The sequence below is a fragment of the Callospermophilus lateralis genome, chromosome 10, assembly GCF_048772815.1.
Source record: "Callospermophilus lateralis isolate mCalLat2 chromosome 10, mCalLat2.hap1, whole genome shotgun sequence".
Classification (NCBI taxonomy): domain Eukaryota; kingdom Metazoa; phylum Chordata; class Mammalia; order Rodentia; family Sciuridae; genus Callospermophilus; species Callospermophilus lateralis.
Window position 1 is genome coordinate 17,499,728 of NC_135314.1, and position 26,481 is coordinate 17,526,208.

The 26,481-nt window shown below is 36.2% G+C and overlaps 1 protein-coding gene across 2 annotated transcripts in view; it reads right to left on the minus strand.

The window, feature by feature from the left end:
• Positions 1-5,239: 5,239 nt before the first annotated feature.
• The window catches only part of Jam2 (junctional adhesion molecule 2), a 54,544-nt gene continuing 33,302 nt past the window's right edge, over positions 5,240-26,481 (minus strand). The window contains exons 3-10 of one of the 2 annotated variants that reach the window (XM_076867726.2): positions 25,188-25,295; positions 22,963-23,115; positions 20,506-20,708; positions 17,275-17,374; positions 13,791-13,898; positions 11,740-11,755; positions 8,815-8,857; positions 5,240-7,320 (exon numbers count right to left, since the gene is read on the minus strand). In XM_076867726.2, the coding sequence (XP_076723841.1) occupies positions 7,288-7,320; positions 8,815-8,857; positions 11,740-11,755; positions 13,791-13,898; positions 17,275-17,374; positions 20,506-20,708; positions 22,963-23,115; positions 25,188-25,295 (764 nt within the window). In that variant the 3' untranslated portion in view covers positions 5,240-7,287. The other variant, XM_076867727.2, reaches the window with a different exon arrangement.

Sequence of the window (26,481 nt, forward strand, 5' to 3'; positions counted from 1 at the left end):
TTTCAGGAAACTCAAGTGTAATTTTAGATTTAAGTAGGACCATCTATTGTGCTTTTAACTTCTATTGACTCAAAATCCAGACTTGTTTGCAGATCAGAGTCCTTTATAGCTCCTATAGATTGAAAAGGGAAAGGTTGGTGCAAAGAGGGAGGAATGCTTCAAAAAGGAGTTTACTTTAAAAGATTAGGGACTGGGACTAGAGCTTAGTGGTAGAGCATTTGCCTAGCATGTGCTAAGACTCTGGGTTTGACCCTCGGCACAAAAAAGATTATATGGTGTTATTTTGACCAAGAAATGAAAGATCTAGCAATTACATCCTAGATTAGTGTTAGTAGGGTACTGCTAAAATTTCAGTAACCCTAGACAACTCTCAAGGAAGTTTTTTTTATTTTAAAAAGGAAAAATCATCATGACATTTTAGATTTGATAATATCTCCAACATGTCAATATAAACCTTTAAATATTTTCTTTTAAAATGTGAAATAAACACTTAATGAGTTGTAGATAACTTGAAAGGGAAATAGTTTTACCATGTCACCATAGCTGGGGTCAAATCTGAGGAACATCTTTTATGGAAGATCTATAAATGTTTCTTAATGGTATAAATATGATTAATGTGTGGAGAAGGAATTAGGAAGGGTAAAGTAGTAGGAAGAAAAGAGTCCATTTTTTTATATATGCAGATAAGCAATGACAGATCGATTTAACTACTTTTATTTAAGTAATCATAGGCATTGAAATCAGCTGATGCTTAATAATGCAACTATTTAAAAGTAATTGAGAACTGGTGATGTCACTCAGTGGTAGTGTGCTTGCCTAGCAGGTGTGAGACACTGGGTATAACCTAGCAGAGGGGGACAAAGTAATAAGTATATATACACACTATGTGTGTGTGTGTGTGTGTGTGTGTGTATTTGAGGAATGCTCAGGGACTTTCTCCAACCTCCCAGGAAACAGCACTACTTTCCCCATCTGTGTTGCTTCCAAGCTGCCCCTTGGGTCAATTATGCAAATGCCATTCAAAGTAGAGAACTAACTGATTCTGTTTTGCTTCATCTTGTCTCCATGTATTTTAGTTGAATTTTACTTTTTATAATTTCACATCTATTTGTCTTATACATATGTTTTTTATCTGTCTTGAAACAATTTGGAGTTTTCTTAAATATCCCAATCTGTCTTTCATTATAGAAATAGGGTTTTGTTTGTGAATCACCCCACTCCCATTCCCTACATTATAGGGCTGTATGCTTATAGTTAAATTTTGGTTTGGCAAGTGTTCCCTGTCTTCCCTGTGAGCCTCTGTGATGGTGATGTAGGTCAAGGGTTCAGCTCCCCTAGGACCCATTTTCTTTCCAGTGAAGCTGCCCCAGCTCTGCAAACTCCAGCCTTTTTTCAGCACTTCAGCCTGCCAGGCACTCAATCTACAGACCAAGGTAGACAAACTGCCTTTTATGTTTATGACAAAGGCTCTCATCCAGGCATCTAGAGGAGGGGGGATAGTAGGGGATAGGAAAGACAGCAGAATACAACAGTCACTAATATGGCATTATGTAAACATTGGGAATGTATAACTGATGTGATTCTGCAATTTGTATTTGGGGTAAAAATGGAAAAGCATAACTCACATGAATCAAATGTATGAAAGATGAAAAAATTAAAAAAAAAAAAAAAAAAAAAGATGTTTTCCCCCTTGCCTAACGTTATGGACTAAATTGTAGTCCCTCAAAATTCTTTTGCCAAAGTTCAATACCCAGTACTCTCAGAATGTGATTATATTTGGAGATAGGGCCTTTATAAGTTATTAAGTTAAAATGAAAGTGTTAGAACTGGACCTAATCCAGTCTAAGTTCCAAGAGGAAATTTGAGATGAGGAAAATTAGGGAGAACTTGGAAGGGCACTTTGTTTACCTCATCTATTGCTATCTTTAAGAGTGACCAAAATTGTCTGTTGTAGTGTTCTAGATGATTTTACTTAAACCACTTAGGGCTTTTTCTTTCTTTCTTTCTTTCTTTTTTTGGTATGTTTTTTGCTACTATTGTTCTTCAGATTGTTGCTGTCCCTGGCTGTTGAAGGTTTCCCAGTGCTTGTTCTCTGGTAAGATGTATTTATGAGTTCTTGGGTTACCCTTTGGGCTAGGAAATCTCAATTGTATGGATTACCTTCAATGGTAATCTCTTTCAAATTCTCCTCAGCTTCATTCTAATGGTAAATTCAGTCTCTTATTTCAGATCTTTGCTTTAGGTGAGACACTGGCAAGAAGGCTTAAGGCCACCTGCTTCCAGAGATGCCTACTGGACTCATAAAACTCACAGGTTTTTACCTAGGAAAATAGGTGCTGCACCCTCCTCCACATTTTTTCCCCAACTCTCCTTCACCTTGCTCAAATAGCTACTGTATCCTTGGCAGGCACCTTCAGTTTTTGCAAGTAATTCTCTCCTTGGAGGCATGGTGTTGTATTGTTCCCCTCCTAACTTTAATTCATTCTGAAACAATTTAGACAATTCATTTTTTGTCTACATCACTTTCTGTTTTCCCTCACTCCTTCCCCTTCCTAATCCATTCATACACAACACTTCAGTTTATCTGTACTTCGTGGTGGGTTAAGGATTAAAGGGAAAGTGGCCTGGGGCGGTTACTTCAAGGTAGCACTGTTCTCATGAATAGCAAAGAAGGTTTTCATATGCATTGTATTCATTTTCTTTAGAGAACTGGAAATTTGTCCTCAGCCTCTAAACAAAAGAAAAAGTCCCAGTTAAATTAGTATCTGTCTTTATAAAACCTCATCTCTGTGCTGTATATTACCCTAAGACTTAGAAAAATAAGGTTCTTTTATCTTCATATCATTCAATGGTAAGGTGAATTTAAGAATGATTGGCCCGATACAATGGTACACCCCTGTATCCCTGGCTACCTGGGAGCCTGAATAGGAGGATGACAAAATCAAGGCCAGTATGGGCAACTTAGACCCAGTCTCAAAAATGGAAGGGGTACTGCTAGGAGCCGAGCATTGAGCATATCCAATTTTTTCCCCAGCGACTTGGGAAGCTGAAGCAGGAGGATTGCCAAGTTTGGGTCCAGCCTAAGCAACTTGGTAAAACCCTGTTTCAAAAAAAAAAAAACATCTGGCTCAGTGGTAGAATGCTCCTGGGTTCAAGACACCCAATACTAAAAATAAGGATAAGGAAAAAAAATAAGGAGTGAAAAATTAAAAAGCAAGGGCAACTATAGGAGTTCAGCTACAGATTTTAAAAAATCTACTTAATGGTTATCTTTGTGTGTGTATGGTTCTGGGCTTCATACATGCTAGGCAAGAGTTCTACTACTGAGCTATGTTCCCAGCCCAATTTTTATAAAAGAGTCTGCCTTCAGTCTTAAGTTTTTGTTGTTGATACATTTTTTCACACGTTTTGATAACATTTTCTTAATAGAAAGTATGGAGACATTTCATACTATAGTATGTCTTAGTTTGTAATTTTTTTCCCCAAACTTGGTCAGGTAAAAGTATGACAAATATTAAAAATCAAATAAATATTAGAAAGTACCAACAAATGAAAGCTTAGTTTACCTTGAATCTCTTTACCAGTTATTACTACCAATTGTGTTCTGAAAACTTGTAGAACAAGAGACAAGATAAAAAATTAAAATTTTAAGTTTGAAGGAATTTGAAATCTTATGATTAGGAGAATCAGCATTCCATGTGAAAGGAATATTATAAATAAATGTATGGGGGGATAGTTGTTAACATAAAATGACCATAGCTGAGTTTGACAATGTATAAGGCAATTAAAGGATAGTGGAACACATGGCTAAATGGGTAGGTTGTTTCAACATGATATGAATGTGTAGGGTGCAAGGGGAGCCTTTAATTCCAGGCCATGGAATTTAGACATTAGTGATAGATAGTAAAGAAAGAGTAAAGGTTTTTTAGCTAGCAGAAGAGAAAAGAGGGAGAAGGGAACTGAAATTGTTTAGTACAGTGAACAGCAACTGAAAGATGGTGTAAGGGAAGGGAGACAGGGAAAAGGTGGCTGTAGAATTGGAGAAATTAAAATGTAACTAAAACAGTTACTTGAGGGAAGAATGGCCCAGAAATCAAAAAGTGAGACTAACAAAAACATGAGATAATAGGATTGGTTAAGTAGTGACAAAATTCAAGCCAATTAATGATGGGATCAGTGAATAAATGGGAGGTTTCATGGAGAAATTTAGAGATAGGATGGTGGTAGTAAAATAGAACTTAAATGCATTCTTCATGGTTAGCATTAGTATTTAAAAAAAAAAAAAAAGATTATAGATTTGGTTACCTGGAGGGTAAGGGGAAATGGGAAAGAGGATGAGCATGCAGTGCCCTACCACTACATTTAGACTAGTAGGAGAGAAAGGGAAGACAGAAAGGCATTACAAATTTGTGAAGCCAGAGATTAAGGAAGATGAAGATGAAAAAAAAAATGTGACAGAAAATCAGGAGAATTTAAAAGGAAGGAATTCTGAGGGTGGGGAGTGGGGAGGGTGATGACACGTGTATGAAACATCCTGGATCTGATAGGTCTGGGTTCACAAACACCCAAATACTTACCAGCTCTGAACTTGGCAAGACACCAACTATGAGTTGGTTTCCTGGTCTATAAAATGATGACATTGGCCACATTATACCATCTTTGAGAGGAATGGAGCTTTACACACCCTTACCCCTATCCACCCCCAGCTCTGTATAATATATAAAGTGTTCAATAAATAGTTTTTCCTTATTTTCAGGACCCCCCCTCCCAACATATGAGATTCTGGCAAGCAACCAAACTGAGAGATGAGATTCTAATCATAAGCAGCTGAAGAGCTAGCCTTGCAGTTTCAGATGGTGAGAGGGTGTAGTTTCCTGGGTTTTATTGAACAACAATAGGTGGGTGACTCTTCCCTTGCACTGTTAACTATTAATATAGACAGCTGTGGACTGAAGGAAGTTCTTTGTAAAGTTGTATGGAAAAACAACCCATCGTTCTAGATTTAGTTTGTTAAACCCCCAACTAAAAATAAAGTGAATCTAGTTACAACAGCAACAATATTAAAATAAAACAGAGCCTCAATCTTAATACAATATAATATCACTGCATGAAAATAAATTAAAATTCTAAGAAATACAATGGGATTTTACCAGTTGTTTGTGTTCAAGTTCATAAAACAACAACAAAATACACACACACACACACACACACACACACACGGAAACAGCCCAGATACCAGTGATCCACAGATAGACAACTTTTTAATAATTAGAAAATTAGTGCTCACACTATATCCTATGTGTAGAAGAAACCATTTTTACATAATGATTTTGACTTAGCTGTATACAATATTTTAAGATACTGTACAAGATATATTTGGCACAAAGACTGTTAGATGTTTATACTGCATAAAGTGAATCGTTTGATATCTAGCCTTTAATAGCTTAAAAAAGAAGCTTTTCCTCTATTTAGTGAAGTTAAGGCACTACTTAAGTTTCCTCTTGTAATATGAATTTGTGTTATTTAAATTAAAGCAGCATTTAGAAAAATTTATAGATAGGTGTTTTCCATCAGTTGCCACCAGGAGTTGGGAAACTATGCCTGTGGGCCAAATCCTACATTTCTATTGGGATGCAGACATGCTCATTTTTGTGGCTGCTTTTGGATGACAATGGCAGAGTCTAGTAGTTGTAGCAAGAGCCATATGGTTTAAAATATCTACTATCTTGCCCTTTACAGAAAGTTTGCTAATCGCTAATAGTGATAATTTGATTTTGGGGGCAGAACATGTTATAGAAACCAGAAAGGACTCTAGTGAGAGCATCAAATGCCACAGACAAGTCAAAGGATGCAGGCTGACAAAAGGCATCTTCCCAGTGACCTGGTGTCCAGGTCCACAGCAGGCATTCGGTGAGTGCTTAATCCATTTGCTCAGTGAAAGCTGGGGCTCTGCCTTGCTACTGGGTGAAAAGAGCAGATTTCTCTGAAAATGAATGGTGACCAAAGTTGTCAAAAGTCATGAATCAACTTTTCATCTAGATTTTCCTGGAATAACAGGATATGCTGTAGCCATATTTTGTTTTTAATATGGATTAAATAATCAAAAGCAGTTCTAAAAGATACTGCTTTTTTTTACACAGCTTAATTGCTCTTACTATTAAGTGACCTGTTGGAATTTTCATATTCTAACACTAGTTGGAGGTTTTTATGGTTAATCAGTTCAGAAAACAGATGGTTAGACCCATTTTTTATTTCAACCATCATTCCTCAAGTGCCTTTTATGGCTCAAGCAGGTGCCAGAGGCACGGAGTGGCAGTGAGTTCATTTACTTATATTTTATTTACCAGACAACCACTTATTTCCTAATCCCTGATTTGCCATAAAAAGGATTGGCAACCCCTTGGCTTTAACAGTGAAGGACTTGATCCATCCCAGAATTTCAATGAATGATTTTCAGAGACAGAGATTTGAAGCCACCTCTCATGCAGCAAAAGATACCTGCAAAGTTGTGTGGGCTCCATAGTTGAACCTTGATGTCAAGGTCATGGAGCCTCTTCAAAGGAGTCTTAGGGAAAGGAAATAGCAGCAAGCATCAGTGGGGATAAAATAAGCCCATTTGGGTTTGTATTTACTTCTCAAAATTATAAGTAACACACACCAGGTGAGTCCTATGCACACCTGTGAGCCCTGGTCATTAGCTATTTCTCTTCATCTCCCTTTTGGTTCTCAGAAATGAAAGTAAATACAAAGTGCAAACCCTTGGGTATAAGACCCAACCTCACTGCCTCCCTTTTGTGGGTACATTAGTGATACATGAGCAATGGAATAAGGATTATATTATAAAGAGGATTTGGGTAGAAATGAGACCAGAGAATCCTTTTGCATCTATCAGTATTTTCTTAACCTCCTAGATAACACTCTTGCACACACGGTGTCTGCAGGTTGTATTTGCTTGATTTGTGGATTAACTTCACAATCAGTATGATGTAATAACTTTCTCTAGAAGTTAGAACATTAGTTAACATTTCACAAATATCAAAATATTTTAAAGTAATTTGATTCCTGTTCTTTAGCCCAGACAAAAGAAGCCAGATCATATTTTGGATAATGACAGAACTATTTGCTTAAATAACAAATTTTAGGTAAATCAAGTCATAAAAAACCATAATGAAATATCAATTTCATTTTGTTATGTACCTCTTTGCAAATTAAGACAAAGCAGAGTTTTATAATACTTTAATATCTGTAACAACTGTGGTTTTGGTGTATCTTAAAAGTAGAATTCTTTTAAATTATGAAGGATTTTGTGTGCTTGAAATCCTAGGGGAAAAAAAGAAAACAAATCAAGGTTAAATATAATATACTAATACATATTTAAGGAAATACATATAAGCCTATGAATATCAAACTACATCCACTATAAGAATCATGGAGATAAAAACCATCACATATTTAATGAAATCTGTTTTATGGGGATTTAAATAAGTAAATACTAGGAGACCAGGTACTTGAAATTATGTCTAGAAAGTAAGGAAGCAAGACTGGAAGTTAGCAATAGTGTTGCTTAGGGGTATGCTACTGGCATCTAGTGGGGCAGAAGCCAGAGCTGTTGCTACACATCCTGCAGTATATGACAGCCTGCACAACACAGAGTGATGAGGCTCAGAGTTGTCAGGTTAAAAACCCAGCTGAATATAAGGTAGAATTGAAGGGGATTAACTCTGAGATGATGACTGGCAACAGAGAGAAAGAAAGGGAAAAAGGAAAAGTCTTTTCTTTCAACTTAGATACAAATGCCTTTCAGTGTTTGGTGGGATGGGATTATTCCATAAATTATAGGAATGAGTATGAAGTTACACATTGTTTATTCCCTAATTAAATAACAATATGCTTTCAGTGTAGTAAATTATATATAAATATATGGGGATTTCAGTGATAGATTCTGGAGTAAATGAATTTTAAAAATCAAAGTTTTATATTAAATTTGTGAAATTTTTATGAAGCAATAAATCAGTGTTAAATATTAGTGTCCATTAGGCTCACAGTATTTAAAAATACTAATGTCCATGGCTCACCCCAAGCTCTACTGAAAGGAAATCTAAGAATCTCTGCTCTAGAGTGTTGAGGAATTCTGGGAACCCTCTGGTTTTCAAGCGGGAGTTAAGACCTTAAAAACATTAGAAACTCCTCTTCCCTCACTATATTCCTCAAAAAAATAACCCAGAAAGTTTAATGTCACTTAAAAACTATAAAACGTAAGCAATAATGTTCTCTAAACCATCAGAGTCAGATCCTTATTGCCTTTCTAGGACTTCTAAAATCCTCTTAGCCCTAGCAGAGGATATTTCATATTCTTAAATTTCCCAAGTGCCTTTGAATAACCAAAGGCAAATCCTAGAACCACAGATCTGCTTGGAGTGATCTATTTAAAGCGTTAGGTACACAAGGTACCTGACTCCAGCTCCACCATTTCCATCCCATATGAACTTAAGCCTTAACCTCCTCATCTATCAAATAGAGTTGAAAACTGCAGGCCTAGTGATCTTAAGGAGGCAGACTGATAATAGAATATACTATAAGAGAAAAAGAACGATATGATAAAGATCACTTCCTATAATTGATCTACAAATGCTGGGCAACCTTATCATGCTATACGGGGCGGGGGGGGGGAGATGTTCACTTACATCTTTCTAGATGCCTGTAGTAGACAGTAATACAAAGTACATTAGAAGTGAAAATTCACAGCTTCCATATGACTGCTTCATTTCCCTTCCCTATTCATATGTCCTGTAAATATACATTTAAAATACTCACATTTTCACTCATTGTAGGGGCTTTAGATGAAGAACTACCCTTCCTGTTTGTGGAAAATAAGAGACAGGATTTACTGCATTATCACCTCCCATTCTGAAACACTATCCTCATTTAGTTCACATTACCTCCATACATTTTATCAGCAGGAAGATGAATATTGATCTTAGCCAATAACTATAACTGAATTTCTTGTATTTATAGGCAATATTCACAGAGAAAGCCATGCAACAAAGTACCCATGAGTGAAGCCCTGTGCATCTAAATGTAGCCCATGGCTAATATACTAAAGATTTTTGTGCAATTATTGCTATGTAACTTAATATATTAACATTAAGCATTTTGAAAGCTTAATTATTGTAATTTCAAAATTCACTTTTATTAATAGAAAGATTTACATGAGACTGGGGTTGCAGTAGAATTCCAATAGAATTTAAAAGCTGTAGACTTAATGAACAGGAGGAAAGATGTCAAGGAATAAATATACTCCTTTCCAAAATATTTTCTGGTTTTGTAGAGACATTAATTCAAAGAAGCATTAAACTCCTTCACTGCTTATGTAATATGAGATCTCTCTGCTCAAAACCCTCCAATTATTTTCATCTTTATCAGTAAAGTGGAAGTCCTTTCAACTGCCTGGGGGTCAGGTGGGATGGGGTGGGGTGGTGGCTACACATTCAGGCTACCCGGCTCTTCTGAACTCACCTCCTTTGCTACTCCTAGTCCTGATAACTTGGATTTCACCCTGGATTTGTACTGGGATATTATGAGGGATGGGGCCAGGCATCTGGGAACAGGAAATCAATGGTAGCTAAGTCTTCAAAAGATGTAGATGACAGTGTATCTGAAACCATGGCAGCTGGGAATAGAGGAGAGAGCCCTTAGACTCACAGTAGGGACTGCCATGTCCATATGTACAGGAAGGACAGTCACAAATCAAGCATGCATAAACTGGGACTTTGATGATCTCATTCATATCTCATATACCAATGACTCCTACATTTCCATCTCCAGTGAAACTATTTCCCCAAACTCCAAAATTGAATATTCAGATACTTAATGATCAGCTATACTTGGAAGTCTAATAAGTTTATTGAGTATTAAAATTCCAAATACTCCAGACCTCCTCATCTACCCTACCACCACTTCTAAGGCCACTCCTCCTAAAATCTTCCAAACTTCCATAAATGGAAACTCTATCCTTCTCATAACCTTGAAGCTACCTTCCATTGCTTTCTTTTTCCTTACAGCCCATATCCAACAGATCAGCAAATAGTTAAAACACACACACACACACACACACACATAGATATAGATATAGATATATAGATATATCCAGAATTCTACCACTTTTCAACATCTCCAACACTGCTGCTGCTTTGGTACCAACTGCTATTTTCTTTCTTTTTTTAGTTGGCACATTATTAGGCATAATAGTAGGATTCATTATGCCATATTCATAAATGCAATTAACATAATTTGATCAATCTCATTCCCCAGTACCTTCCCTTTCTTTCTCCTCCTCCCTCCCCAAATCCAGCTACCATTTTCTCTTGCCTTGAGTATTGTAGTAGCTTCCTAACTGGTCATGAGGTAACACTCCTTGTTACCTGGTTTACTCTAAACAGAGCAGCCAATTGGAACTTTTGAAGAATTAGATAAGATCATGCTATTCTTCCACTCACAGCCCTCCAATGACTTCCTATTTTAACTAAGTACCAACATTTAACTGCTCAAAACTTCCTGGGAAGGTCTCCATACAATCTGACCTCTTTTGTATACTTATCTCCTTCTATCTGTTTCCCATATTCTGTTCAAGTCACACTGATCTCCTTGATATCCCTTAGACATTTTAGCCATGTTTGGTCTTAAGCTCTACTACAGTTTGGATTCTGGATGCCCCCAAAGGTCCATATGTTGAAAGCTTGGTTCCTAGCATGCAAAGCTCTTGGGAGGTGGTAGAATCTTTAGGAGGTGGGGCCAAGTGCGATGCAGTTAGACACTGAGGAAAGGCACAAAAAGGAGATATTGGAAACTTTGTCCCCTCTTCTTCCTCTATCTTTTGCTTCCTGGCCTCCATGAAGTGAACAGACTTGTCCAACCTCATACCCCCTGCCTCAACATGCTGCCTCACCACAGGCCCAAAAACAACCAGGTCAACTGATCTTGGACTGAAACTTGCAAAACATTTTCTGTCTTTAACCTGATTATCCCAGGTATTTGTTATAGTAATGGAAAGTTAGCTCACTCAAGCTCTTTCTGTTTCCTGCCGTGAACATTCTTTTCATGGATATCTGCATGACTTGCTCTCTCACCTCCTAAGGTCTTTCTCAGACATCGCCTTTGAGGGAAGCCCTTCCTGACTATCCTATTTAAAATAATTTTCATTCCTACCTTGTGCATTCCCTATCCTCTTACTTGCTTTATTTTTCTCCATAGTGCTTAACACAATATGACATACTGTATACTACACATATTTGTTGACTTTCTGCCTTTCTTTACTAGTATATAATTTCTATTAAGCAGTATTTTGTGAACTCTTTTGGTCTTGTTTTGTGTACTACTATTTTGCCAGTCCTTAAACATTGTTGTCAAATAGATAATTAAATGTAAAAAATGACCTAGTAAAATTTTATTTGAAAAATTTAGATTTAGCAAAATGCAGTAAATGCATATATATTTTAAAATAGTACTAAGAGAATGCTTATAATGTCAAATTAATGCCCATGATTCTTCTCTTGGTAATTACTCATCATTTACAAAAATGCATGAGGCATGAGGCAGAATGTATTCTTGACATATTTGAGAAACTCCCTAGAAATACACCTACAGAAATAACCCAATATCCCACTCTTGACTGTAAACAGATAAATAATAGAATAACAGTGGATATAGGGAAAGGCATGCATTTTAAGAAAATATACTTACTGGAAGGAAGTTTCTTCTACAAAAAGAATAAGTATATAAATCATTAATGCAAGAATTCATATGGGATGACAGATTTATTTAAATACAAGTTTGCTTAATGTCTTTTTAATCTCAATCCTCACTTGCTGACGTTTGTACCTTCTAAATCAAGGGTTGGCAAACTTTCAGCAAATATTTTAGGCCATGTTGTCCCAGAGGCAAAAGTAAAGATACTATTTAGGTACTTATAAAACAAGGAAGAAAATAAATGTCCAAATTTTTATTGATAAAATTTAAAGTATAATAATAAAGTTTTATAATACAAGTCCTAATAGTTGGAAGAATAGAACTCATTGTGACGGATAACATTTCTCTTAATTAGGATTCAAGTTAGTGTTTCCTATCATTAAATAATTGCAAACTTTTATCTTTAAAAGTTTTTGGGCCTCAGAAAATCAGGTGGGGGACCAGATTTGTCTCTGGGTCAAAATTTGCCAACTTCTATCCTAAACACAAGTTCAAGAATATGGTTCTCTTGGGTAGGTTTTCTCCCAGATGAAAAAGTGAATAACATTATTAACTAATAAACCTTAATATACAAATTAACTCTTAATTTTTTTAAGAGAGAGAGAGAGAGAGAGAATTTTAATATTTATTTTTTAGTTTTCGGCGGACACAACATCTTTGTTTGTATGTGGTGCTGAGGATCGAACCCGGGCCGCACGCATGCCAGGCGAGCGCGCTACCGCTTGAGCCACATACCCAGCCCCAAATTAACTCTTTAATTCAGTATTTGAAGAAAAATTTGTTTGCCAACTCATCATTAAAAATACTCATACAAACAAATAAAAAAAATACTCATACAGGGTCTGGGGTTGTGGCTCAGTGGTAGAGCGCATGTGTGAGGCACTGGATTAGATCCTCAGCACACATATAAAAAAATAAAATAAAAATATTATGTCTACCTACAATGAAATTTTTTTTAAAAAAAATACTTATACAGATATTCATTGCAAGTATAAATACAGACTACAAGAATTTTGAATAAGTAATCTTATTTGCAGTACTTTCACTGGTGACCAGCAGGGGCACTCGGCTAGAGTCCATTCATAAAATTACATTATGTGGGATTAAATTGAAGCAGTATAAACAAGAATAATACTATTAGTTCACAGAACAATTGTTCTTATTTATAGGGAATGTTCTTGAATCCATGTTTATGGAAATACTTTATTACATTTAATATCTATTTATAAATATTATTTAAACTCTTAAATTTAATTTTTATTATGGTATAAATTATTTTTAAACCTGTATTCTAAAATTAATGCTCTTTATAAAATAGTGGATCTAATATTTATTCATGCTATGAATTTATTTATTATTCCATTTAAAGATTCAACTTATACACTATTACTAAAGGACCTAATGGAGTTCTACAGTTTTGAGATGATTTTAAAGACTGGAAATAAAGAAATATATTAGGAGAATAAAACATTATTTTTAAATCTCACCCACTATTCTATCATCAAATGGGTGCTGAAGTTACAACTTTCTTCAAGTTTAACTTGAACTAAAAACCTTGTATGGAAGCGTCTCCAATACTGTAGGTTTCTAGTTTTGATTAAACAATGATCTTCTACAATTGTGCTAAACTTGACATTCAACATTTCGATGTTCAACACTGATAAAATAGTTCTCTGGTTTATTTCAATAAAATTGCTTATAAAAATTGAAATACTCAATTCCTAATTTAAAATAAGAGGGTCTAGCATGCACATAAATATACCATAATCTATATTGAATGTCTGTCTCTACACTATGCCACTCCAAGGATACCACTCACACATGCTATGGTGTTGCTTAGAATTTTGCAACATGGCTGCTTTGTTCTTTTTTCTCCAATATGCTTCACAACCCACCTGCATATTACCTTGAGCATCTTCTATAGCAGAAAATAAGTGAAAAAAATATTCTCCAGAGTTTGTTAGGACTTTTTAGAAGAAACAGAATCTCATAAGAAGACTATATCCAAAGAAAATTGTGTATCAAAGAAGGTGAAATTCACTTACTTGAAAAGTAGCCTTTTCTCTGAGCATAGCACACACCAAGGCCACACACAGAAATCACTAAGGCCACAACTACTACAGCTGCTATGATGCCACTTATGTTGAGATCATCTGGAAGTGAAATATACCATGCATAAATTCACATCACATAGATGGACAGACTTCATCATTAAGTTGAAAGGACTCAACAAACTCCACTTTGCAGCTATGCTAAAAAGCATAGTTTCAAGACTTTGAAGCCTGTTCAACAATTCCAAGGCATAGCACAAAATTGATTGAAAATGTTGACAGAACTAAGTATTGCAAGAGTCTTAAATTTTAAAAAGTCCTGTGGTCAAGAAAGAGAATGTATGACATTCTTTTGCATTCATTTGGAAATGTAGTAATTCAGAGTTAAATATCAGGTTAGAAACTATCTTTTTCCATATTTTTATTGGTTCATTATAATTGTACATAATGAGTTTGTTGTTATATATTCATACATTGCACACAATAGAAGCAATCTTTGAAGTTGGATGATTTGAAATATTCTATTGTGGCTCCTCTGCCGCAAATTTTACTTTAAATTCTTCTATATCATCCTATGTGTCAATTTCACAAATAATGAAAAACTCAGTCTCCAAGAGAGCAAATGCCACTGCTCTTCTATAAAACAGTCAGAAAGACCTTCCTTCTTGAATTGACTGGTTGTGTTGTATGTACGTGTGTATCACATACATATGTACACTAAATTGTTATCCCATGGAGTTTAAAATAAATCAAACTCATTGAAGCAAACACACTTTTCTCTTTGCTATAAAGTTAACTCTTCTCTATCCTAATACAAATAGATTTTTTTGGACTCAAATTTGGAATTGCTACCATGTTACAAACTTATGAGTTTTTTTTTTTTCTGGATTGATTCTATTACCCAATAATTAAATTATTAAACTTCCAAGCTTAATACTTCTGCAAATTGGACACTGTATCAAAGATACCCTTTATTCAAGTCATTAATAAAATGATGAACATAACTGTTCCTCAACAATGTAACAGACTTATAGATACCTTCCTTCATATACCACAATTTACCAGTATGCCTGGAATGTGTGATTCAAGGAATGTATAAATCCTAACATTATTACATCACATTTTTCCATCCTGACTACAGGAATTTCATGACCCACACTCTTGTTATTCAGATACATTTTTTTTGCATTTATTAAAGAAGCAATTCCTAAAGAGTTACACCCCTTGCCCAACATTGAGGCTCAAACCCAAGAGACTTCGTGCATGCTAAGCAAGTGCTGTACCACTGAGCTATACCCCAAGCCCTTAATTTTTTTTTTTTTTTTCTAAACAGGAGACATGATAGATGAGTCTTCCAAAAGGCTAATTTGACCAGAGTAAAAAACAACAATTATTACTTGGTATAGATTCAGTTCATATTTGGTTGGCCACTGAGAGGTCAAGGTCAATGAAATTCTGCTATTTATTTACTTGATTAAAAAAGAGAAAAGAGGGCCAAAAATCCACAGTAATCAGAATTAAGGTAAAATTAAGTCAATAGCTAAATGAATTCCTGAGAACCAAACTGTGCCTACTATTTTTTATAGTAGCCAATAAATTTGACATCTACAAAGTATTCAAGTCTAATGGTTATTACAAAAACAAATCCTTTTAGTTTGCAATGAATTTGACATCTATGAAAGATTAACCTTAAAAGCAAAATTCTGATAAAAAATCCTTTTAGCCTGTAAGTGCTAAATCATGCAGTTGTTTTCTTCAATGGAATGGAAGACAGAAGAGCAGTAAGTTAGAGGTAAGCTGTTTTCATCCAATTGCTATTTTCTGTGAGATATTGAGCAAGTCATATAACTCAGTGAAGAGAAAATGTAGCAATAAATATTTTTGTATTCTTGAAAATATTTTTGTATTCTTTCTCTCTCTAAAAAAAAGGAATTTTAAAAAGAAGAAGGCCACCATTAAAGGAAGATGTTATTATTCTCACTGAAAGGAACCAGACTGCTAAAAGGCCAAGGAGAAAGCTGTATAATAAATCAGTCTGGGAATGATCAGCAAATCCATGTTTGATTTTCCTTCTATGCTTCAAAAAGAATTTCTTTAAGAGAGTTAACAGATTCTGGTTTTCATTACAAAATACCAGTGGTATGTCATGAAGAAAATGAATTTATATGTATTTCAGAAGAAGAAAATTAATAAACCAAAGTTGTGAAACACTGAGGCTCAATGAGTGAGCATTAAACAAACTAATTTTAACATTTAAGCTAACTCACACCTAGAAAGAAAAGATGCATAGAAATCATGTACAAATTAAATCAGTAACCTGGAAAACAAACTTTTAAATTCGTGCACCCCCATATCTGCAGTGATCTATATTTACTGAAAAAGTGAATTTCTGCTCCATAAAGTTGAGGACAAGTTCCTGCAACCAGGCCGACCCTCAATATTCTGTTTTAGGGTGCAGCCATCCTGAGTGAACTTTAACCCCTTGGTGCCATTTCTAGCATATCCCTTCATCACACACAACTATATTCAAAACACTGGCTATTTTTTAAAAATATATATATTTTTTTATTTGTAGGTGGACACAGTGCCTTTATTTTTATTTATTTATTTTTATGTGGTGCTGAGGATTGAACCCAGTGCCTCATCCACACTAGCATTCTACCACTGAGCCACAACCCCAACCCCTCAAAACATTGACTCCTACTACAAGGAAGAATTAAGTCAAAATATTGAAAATTAAATTTAAAAAAATAATGTGTTTTGAAACTTATATTACTTAGAAAAGATTATTAAGTGCTAATTTATTGAACTCTAAAATTAAAAGTTATTTTGTGATATGTAGCATATGTGTGGCAGTTATGTTTTATAGCAACCTAGGTCTTTAGGTATTCCACGTCTTTTTAGAGAGACTACTCTGCCATATGTATAATTAGAAAAAATTATCAACAACTCTTTAACATAGCTGAAACTTATATAATGCTCATAGTGTGCAATCACTGTTCTAACACTTTCAAACATGGAGTACTTTAATCTTCATAGTAGCACTGTGAGGAAGATATATTACTACTTCCATTTTTGGGAAACGAAACATAAAGGTTGAATAACTTGCTTAAGAGGAGTCAGCTAATAAGTGGCAGAGCTGTAAAATGAACTCCCATACAGACTCCTGGATCTACAGCAATTTACAGTTTATAAGATGCTTAGCTATTGTTTGAAAGATCACTCAGAAGAGCGTATTTTAAAAACATTTACTTGAAAAATTAAAACACTTGTTAAATATAATGCTGAATATTCTTGGCTTGATTGGAAGACAGATTAAAAATAGCATTTCTGCTTCTTTGCTATATCAAGATAATTTTCAACTTTACCACCTACTTATCTCTCAAATCACTCAACCCTTTTTTACCCTTTGTTCCTTCTACCCCCACTGGCACTCTGTAACTGCAAACCATTTCTTCTTCCAATATCTCATGCTTACCTACTTGCATTCTTTTCCCAGAACACCTGCTATATCCAACAGAATTTTGGGCTTCACAAAAGTATTCTCCACTGTCGAGCTTGGAAACAGTGTTAAATTGCTATTTGTGGAAGGAAAAAAATAAATATATACTTTAAAAATACAAATCTCAAAGTAAGCTCTTAACAACCACATTCCTTGGATTTATCATTAAGCTAGTCTTTCCTTTTTAATGACTCAAAACTTTACATTTTTATTGTGGATTCAAAAATCTACCATAACTTCAAGGAGTAAATAGCTAAACCTCCTGTTTAATTTGACAGAAGATTTAAATATATATGAGGAAGTTTTTGTTCTGTTTGCTTTCTTTTGTGATACAAAGAAAGCAGTATGTTTATGAAGGCAGTAGGCATTTTTAAAAGTTTACAGCATCCAACAGTAGCATTTCTAATTCCTGGGAAGCACCACTTACCAATGATGGCCTCTCTGTCAATGTATTTTCTAACTCAAAAGCAAATTCACTGCAGCAGAAAATAATGAATATTTACTCTGAAGAGCCAGAGTTACCACCAGGAAGTAGCTCAAGGCCTAGGAAATCTTCATGGTGCTGTTTACAGGATTATAAATTCTAACAATTGCAGAAGTCTTGAAAATTCTGTAAAGATAAGGTCCAGACCTTGCTCCTTCTACTCCCTACCAAAGCAACTGAAAGGTAAGATCTTTATATGATAGACTTAATGCTTTGGAGTTTGTAGCCTTGGGGAATTTCTGGGAAAGAATTGAAAGCAAACAGGAAGGAAGGAAGGGAAGGGAGGAGCTAAGGAGGGAAAGAAAAAGGGAAAGGGAGAGGGAGGGAAGGAGGTCCTGAACACCTTAAAGGACTTTGCTAGGACCCCTAAAGAGGGTGTGGGGGTACTCAGAATTATTCTTTCAGGACCCACCTGGTCATATGCTCAGTACTGCAGAGGTCATTGCTGACCTCAGCCATGGGAGCCATGAACCTTTGAGGAGCACCTCCCCATTGTCTTGGATCTTTCTGGAACATATTTTCCTAAGTTAGCCAGGGCTTTGATTTGTTAACACCTTTCCTTTTTCACATTTCTTTACCTACTTCCTATGTCCTTTTTTTTTTTTTTTTTTTTTTTTAAGAGTACTTCAACATGGTGGAACAGAAAGCCTTCCCAGGCCTGTTTTCAGAATCATCTCTCCATCCCCAGAAAGCCAGAATCCTTTTAGAATCTTCACCATAAACTCAGGGCCATGGTAATGGATAAATAATAAGGTAGACTAAAACCCCAAATGACCTTCCAGCCTATTACTGGTTCGTAAAAGGAAGTCACTGGCATCTGTACACTGGAGTCTGTTTCTCACAAAAGAGGCCATCCTAGTTCAAGCCAGGGCTCTCCTTTGGCCTCATAGGATATTTCAAGGGTTCAGGCTCCCTGAGAAAAGTGAATCTATATCATTTCAGACTTGCCTTGGGGCTTTTATCACCTGCTCTGTGAAAAAACAAATTTGAAATGTAAATATAGCACAGTGTGACAGCAGGTTTTCTGCCCAGTTTCTCAGTGTAAAATCGCTGGGACCTGCTGACTGCTAAAAGGGCCAAAGCAGGGCCTTTTTCAAGCAGTGGCCGCATCTACTGATATACTTTATTATTTAGCTACTGCATCAAAATGGTTTATGTATCAGAAGATCTAATTTTTAAATGTTATTGTGTGCTACTAGGTAGAAGGAATGAAAAACACTTTACATGCTGTCTTCAAAATTCACAAAATTGTTATTATTACCTCTCCTTTAAGATTTTGTTTTTGTTTTTTTTTCTTTTGTTTGTTTCGTTTTGATATTGGTGCTTGTAGTGATCCTGTGTTGCTAGAAATTAGACGTTTTAAAATTGACGTATATTATTATTTTGATTGGAAAAATATTTCAAGCTCATTGACTTTTTTTTTTTTCTTTTTGGTGGTACTTGGGGATTAAACCCAGGGCTGTGCACAAGCTAGGAAGCACTTTATCACTGAATTGCATCCCCAGACTTTTAAATTTTATTTTGAGATAGGTACCCAAGATGGCCTTGAATATGAGATCCACCTGCCTCAGCTTCCGGAGTAGCTGAACCACCATGTGCGCCGCTTCACCTGGCTCAATGACCTTTCTTCTTTCCTACCACTAGCCTTAAAAGTCACACAAAGAAGTAAAAATGCTCTTTATTTTAAATGTCATGAGCATTAAGGGATTACTTATAGATTCTCATCAGGAGCCCTAGAAAGATCTTGCAATTAGAATCTTTTCAAGGAGGAAACAATCAAAAAATCTGGGGACTAAACAAAATAATAGATAACTAAGTTATGGAGACACTGCTGATGAGCTAGAGTCATGGAAAATTTTAATGATGCACACATCCTACCACGGGTTGACTGGTCACTGTTTTTACAAGGTTAGTACCAGGGTCAGGGTATCCCCACGTGAGCTTTAGTTCATTGCCCTAGTGTTGTATATTGCAACTGCCCTTAGTAACTTTCCAGGCCAGAAAGGTAGCTATAAAGAACTGCTGGGTGTATCATCAGAAAGCAGTATTTGCCTGCCTCAGGTCACTTGTGTGCTCAGCTCCCCAGTACCCTGTACTGTCTTCTCATCTCACATAGCAGTTCTTTCCATCACTTCTTGGTACAGGTACCATCATCATCTTCCCTGCTACCCTTTCTTCTCTCCACTTAGCAAGCAATAGTATCAGTCTTCTTTTCTCCATGTTATGGTTTGGCGATAAGGTGTTCCCCAAAAGTATCAGTGTTAATGCAGAAGGTGAAGTGACTGGACTGAGAGAGCTGTAACCTAAACAGTCCATCCTAGTTTGAATGGACTAACTAGGTAGTAGTTAAGTAGTTCGCCTCAGGCAGATGGGGCATGGACAGAGGAGGTGGGTAGCTTGAGGAACATCTTGAAGGGTTCATTTTCCCATTGTCTGTCCTTCCCCGCCAGTCCTCATTTCCTGAATACCATGAGCTGAGTGGCTTTCCTCCACTGCTGCCCTTCCGCCATGATGTTCTGCTTCACCTTGGTCCTGCAGCAATGGAGTTACCAACCATGTACCCAACCTCTGAAACTGAGCCAAAATAAACTTTTCCTCCTCTTTTTGGATATTCTGGTCACAGAGACAAAAGGCTGACTAGCATATTCCAATATCTTAAGTTCTAATAATAATTTTATCCAGATGCCAGGCGGTTATTAGACCAATACTTGAAATGATCTTACCAGAGTTCCAGATTTTGTATTCATTGTATATGAGCTGTTGCTGCTTTGGGAGCCAAGTTTTGGATTTCCTAGTAAACGGTTACCATCCTTAAACCATGTATATTCAGGAGCTGGAATCCCTTCCTTATCTTGACATCGTAGCTCTACCACAGTTCCACTCAGAGCAGAAGTGGGTACTTCACAGGATGGTACTGCAGGAGCCACTGAACAATGAAGTCAAACAGTAATGGTTACATAAAAGCTGAACATGGATTTTAATAGCCAGTAAAGATGTACTTACAGAGCACTTATAATAGACACTGGCTACTTATTCAACAGACCCATTTCCTTTCTTCTTGGGTACATAGTAGACCACATTTGCCAGCCCCTTTGCTGCCAGATGGGGTCATATGCATGAGTTCAAGGCAATGGAGTGTGGATAAAAGTTATATAGCTGTTTCCAGGCTTGATCTATAAAAACTCCCTGCATGATTCTCCATTCATTCCCTCAACTTGTCCCATCCCACTAACAAGCAGTTGTCAACATCCATGTTAACCTTGGAAAGCCATGTACTGAAGATGCCAGACCTACATTCAGCTAAGTCTGTAACTACTCATGAAGTAGAGTAATTGGCTACACCACCACCCCTTCCCCAATCATTTAAGCTTTACTTATGTGAGAAAGAAACTTTAATTTTGTTAAGTCACTCAGAGCTCAGGGCTCATTGATCATAAAAGAAAGCGTTATCTAATTCAATACTTATTCATTTTTAGATAAATAATCTTTTCTGTTTTCCTCACCAATGATTTAATGTTTATTGCCAACTATATTCAAAAGAAGTCAGATATAAAGGTATTTTTTCAGGCCTGGTACCCAACAAAAATCCTATTCTATCTATAATTGACCAAGTTAGAAAATACCAACTCCTGGAATTAGGGTTATTCTGATCTCTGAAACTTGGAAAGTAAAACAGACTTTATTAGGTGACCCAATATCCAGGAAAACCCAGAACTATCTAAAATAGGCAGAATTCTAAGATGGTCCCCCAGGATCCCTGTCTTTAGGGGTACATACACATTCTCTCAGTTATTTAGTCAAATCCTAATATAGGTACTACTGTGGAAGGATTCTGTAGATGTAACTAAGGTCCTAAGTATATGTGGTCTTTAAGATACGGAGATTTCATAGATGGCTTTGACCTAATCACAGAAGCTCTTGAAAGTCAAAGAGCTTTCTCTGCCTAGTTACATAAGGGAAAGCCAGAGAAGGATTCAACAGGCTTTTGCTGCACTAAAAACAAAAGGGACCAAGTGGCAAGGAGTATAGGTGGCCTTAAGAATTGAGTGAAGCCCCTAGCTGATAACTAGCATAGAGGGGGATCTATACCACAAGGAAATAAAATTAACTAACACGAAGAATGAGTTTGGAAATGGATTTTTCTCAGAGCTTCAAGGCAAAAATTCAGCCCATCCAGCACTTTGATTTCAGCATTTTGATAACCTTAAGCAGAACCCAGCCCTGTTACTGGATTTCTGATCTATAGAACTATGAACTTAAAAAAAAAAAAAAAAAAAGAGCGTTCTTTTAATCTGTTGAGTTTGCAATAATTTGTTACACAGCAGTAGAAAATGAATATACAGACTGAATCTGCTGCAAGGTTTTCTGAATTAAAATTTCTTTCTACTTGCATATCACTAGTATTTCAGGAGGAACCTGAGCAACATTAAAAAAAAAAAGAAAAGAAAAGAAGTTATTTAATTTCCTTTACTTGGTAGCTTATGTTAACACCAATGATCTATTCCTCTACAAAGCACTGTTATGAGCTAATAATGTGTACCAGTGATTTTCATACTAATCAAACATCCTGGCTATGGAGTTAACCCCATCTGAATCCAAATCCTAGTCCAGAGATTTATTTAACTGTGTGACACTTGGGCAATAATTTAACTTCTATTTCCTCATCTGTAAAAATCAGGTTGTCAGTGAAGATTAAATAAAATCACATTCATGAAAGGACCTAGTACATATTAGCTGCAAAATAAAGCTAATTTTGTTCCTTTACCAAACCACTTCCAATTCTTCCCTTGATCTACTTTTTTGTTTGTTCTATTGTTTTTCTATAATATCATGTGATATCATTTTAGTTGGTAACAGAAATAGCACAAATACTGAAAGCTATTGAAAAAGTCATGGGAAATATGCTCCCACATACAGAGTAGGACTTTAGGAATTATCTTTATTAAACCAAAAAAAGTTTTGTGATAAATGAGTAAATAATAATGAAATTTCAGCAACCAACCAGGTGTTAGGAAAAAGCAGCTCAGACCACCTTGTTGAGATCCTGTAACTTTACTGGCTGTGACTCCCAGTTAATGTTAGTGTGTTCATGGACCAGTGTCATTGCCCTCAGAGCTGGACGGATGAGGATGGAAGTGGGTGACAAGAATCACACACACACACACACACATGCATATTACCTAGTACTTCCAGAGTGACTGTATCCTCTTCCAGGTTTTGGCCTTGCTCAGATGGGGCACTAACTTCACAACGATATTTCCCAGCATCACCTCTTGTCACATTTTTGATTCGTATACTGAAATCTATCATCTCAGCTCGATCTTTAAAATCACCTTCAGAAAATGAAGACAATAATATTAGTAATAATGCAAGTAACTTTCTGTGCAACATCCTCCTTAAATCACTCTATTCAGTAACTAAAACACTCATTTTCCTACCAGAAGTTCACTTTTAAACCTTAAAAATTGTACATTACTTTAAATTCATGTTAAAAAGTAATTGTACATTACTTTAAAAGCATGCTGTTACTTTAAATTCCTTTATTTTTCTGGGCATGATGGTATACTCTTGTGTCCCTGCTCCTCGGGAGGCTGAGACAGGAGGAACCCAAGTTTGAGACCCAACCTGGACAACTTAGTGAGATTCTGTCTCAAAATTTAAAACAAGCAAGCAAATAATAAAACGTAGCTGAGGATGTGGCTCAGTGGTAGAGCACCCCTTTACTTGAAGGATATTTTCTTAGATTGTTCAAAAAATATTTAATTTGACATTCCTGTATTTTAAAGAATTCAACCCAAACACCTACTGACCTCATTCCTTTTATCCCTTGCAGAAGTTTTCCTATTTTCAAAACAAACAGGAGACCATGGTTTAATTGGTCAGAACAGTGACTATACCTATGGTAGGTCACATGATAGAACCACAGAAGAAAAGGTGAGGGGAATATGTTAAAAGGATTCATTTAATTAGATTTTGATAGTAATTGTATAAAGAATTAAAATAGGATTTTGTGTAATATGCAACTACCAGAATCGGCAGCTGTAGAAAATTCAGGTGAAGATAGCTGTGCTGCCAAAGTTCTGGGACCTACAGTCTTTATCTTGAGAGATAGGAACCAGAGGGGACATTTATTTATTTATTTATTTATGCTGGGGATTGAATCCAGGAATTCTCTACCACTAAACTATATCTCCAGTTCTTTTTGTGTTTGCTTTGTCCTCCATGCTTCAGTCTCTGAAGTAGATGGGATTACAGGTATGCACAACTGCAACTGGCTAGAGGGGATACTTTAAAATTTCTATAAACTTTAAACATTTGTCCACTTAGTTATTTTCTCTCTCTCTCTCTCTCTCTCTCTCTCTCTCTCTCTTGCGCTTGCTTGCTGCTTCTTCTTCTTTTTTTTTTCCTTCCTTTCTTTACCTTTCTTCCCCAGCCCCAACTCAGAGTTGGGGGAACAAACCTAGGACCTTACTAATGCTTTTCAAGTACTCTACCACTGAGCTGAACCTCAACCCTCCACTTAATTCTTTAAAATTAAAGTAATACATAGCATTTAAAAAATAATAATGTGTTTATTATCTTGTTAAATTGTATTTCCAACTTTAACAATTTTTATATTGGAAAAACTCAAGCATATGCAAAAGTACAGAATAGAGGAAAATGACCCTCAGTGTACCCATGCCTCAGCTTTAACTGTAATGGATGCATGGCCTATCTTAATTCATACGTATCCTTAACCGCTGGGTACTTTTTTTTTTTTCTTATGGTGCTGGGGATCGAACCAGGGCCTTATGCATGCGAGGCAAGCACTCTACCAACTAAGCAATATCCCAGCCTACCACTGGATACTTTTGTAACAAATTAACATCATAGCATTTCATGTATTATTATCCCATTTTTAGTTAAAAGTACATCACATATTCAATAGGAGAACAGAGTAGAACTAAATGTAAAACAAATAAAAGCACTTGCTAATGGTTGTAAGTACCCATCCATCCTCCAAACTCCCTAGGCTTCTCAGTGGTGGCCTTGCTTTCCAGAGGAACTCAAGGAAAGGTGAGGGTATTATTAACTGAGCAGTGATCCCTCCATCTCAGGGCCATACTATTTTTTCTTCCCTTTTCAATCTACTGGGCCAGTGAGAACAATTGCATTCTGTATCCTCTAGAACTGAGCTGAGAGATGGAGGGTTCAGGAACCCCCTGGAATTCACCTTCACTGAAATTCTCTTCCTGTCCTTTATAGCTGTTGTGTTTTGGGTCTCAGACACTGTTGGTTTCATTTCACACTTACAAAAACACATTTTCAGTAATCAGTCATGTCCTGTTCTCATTTGTAATTTAAAGGACTTGGGCTGTACTTGGCATTCTCTTGCTCTGACCTCATCAAGACCACAGCTTCTTACCTTGGAGAGCCTGTTGATAGTAGACAAAGGAGACACTCCGCCCCAGTTTCTTCCACTCTAATCTGGAGGAAATGGTCTTCTTTGGGTTTTTGCAGGCTAAAATAACCTCTAGGACCAACAACAAAAACACTGGTTTTCTAATTATCCCTGCAAATTTATGTTTTACTTAATTAACAATTTTTAAACATTCTTAAATTGTGACTTCACATTCTATTTATTCTTTCTTTTTTTGAGCTAAACTAATAGGATACCCATTAATAAGTTACATAAATAAGTTAGTTAAAGGTACATTAATAATGGGTATTCTATTGGTTTAGCTCAAAGATGAATTGGAAGCATTACAACTCTTTCACAAAACTGTTTGACACTATTCTGCTTTTCCTAGTTATTGAGCCTGAGTTTCCATCAGTAAAATGAGACAGTACCTTATAGAGTCGTGAATTTTCAAGTGAAATAATACATGCAAAGCACACAGACCCAAACATAGTAAGCACTTAACAAACAGCAGCTCTGATTAATTATTCATCAACTTATCCCCAGTTTCAGTCTTTGAAGAGGCAAACAAGGTAAAGGCATTTCAGTCCAAAGGGGATAAGTATCAGATTTTGGGTTTGGAAAGAGCACGCCGCCATCTAGTGCCTAAGAAAGGCACTTAGTCCAGCCCAGGCTGCGTTGGGGAAACGCAAAGAAGTTGGATGTTGGATGCCAATCCAACAATGAGGATGCAGTTTTGAGAAAAAGGAAAACCAAGTTATACTGCCTTGCTAGCAAAGGAGAAACACAGGGGACTCCTATCCCAGAGGAAGAAACATGTCCATTTTAAAAATAAGTCACAGGGACAGAGCAGCAAGGGCTCTTATTCAAAGCATAAAGTGGACCACTGTTACAGCCACAGTCTCAATCAGATCCTTTGTGTAGATATGCCTTACAAATTACATTAATATGAACCCAAATGGCCCTCTAATAAATTGTTTATTCTTTCCCCTAAATGGCTGCCTGTAACCCTGCCTCAATTCAGATAAACTATTAAAAGACTTGATCTTGGCATCAAGTGTAACTACTCCAGTGTTGTTAAATTGACTTCATTACAGGAAATTTACTGCAGTTGCATCTTTAAGCAATTCCTGGAACTTCTGAAGGAGCCAACTCCTTTGACTGTCCAAATGAGATGATTGAGGGCAGGGAAACCCAGTGCTGGTCTGCACACTGTTTCAGCTTGCCAAAAAGAAACCTCAAGTTACATCTTTCAAGCATGTTCCAACCAAGCTTCTAGAATTCCAACTTCATATTTCTG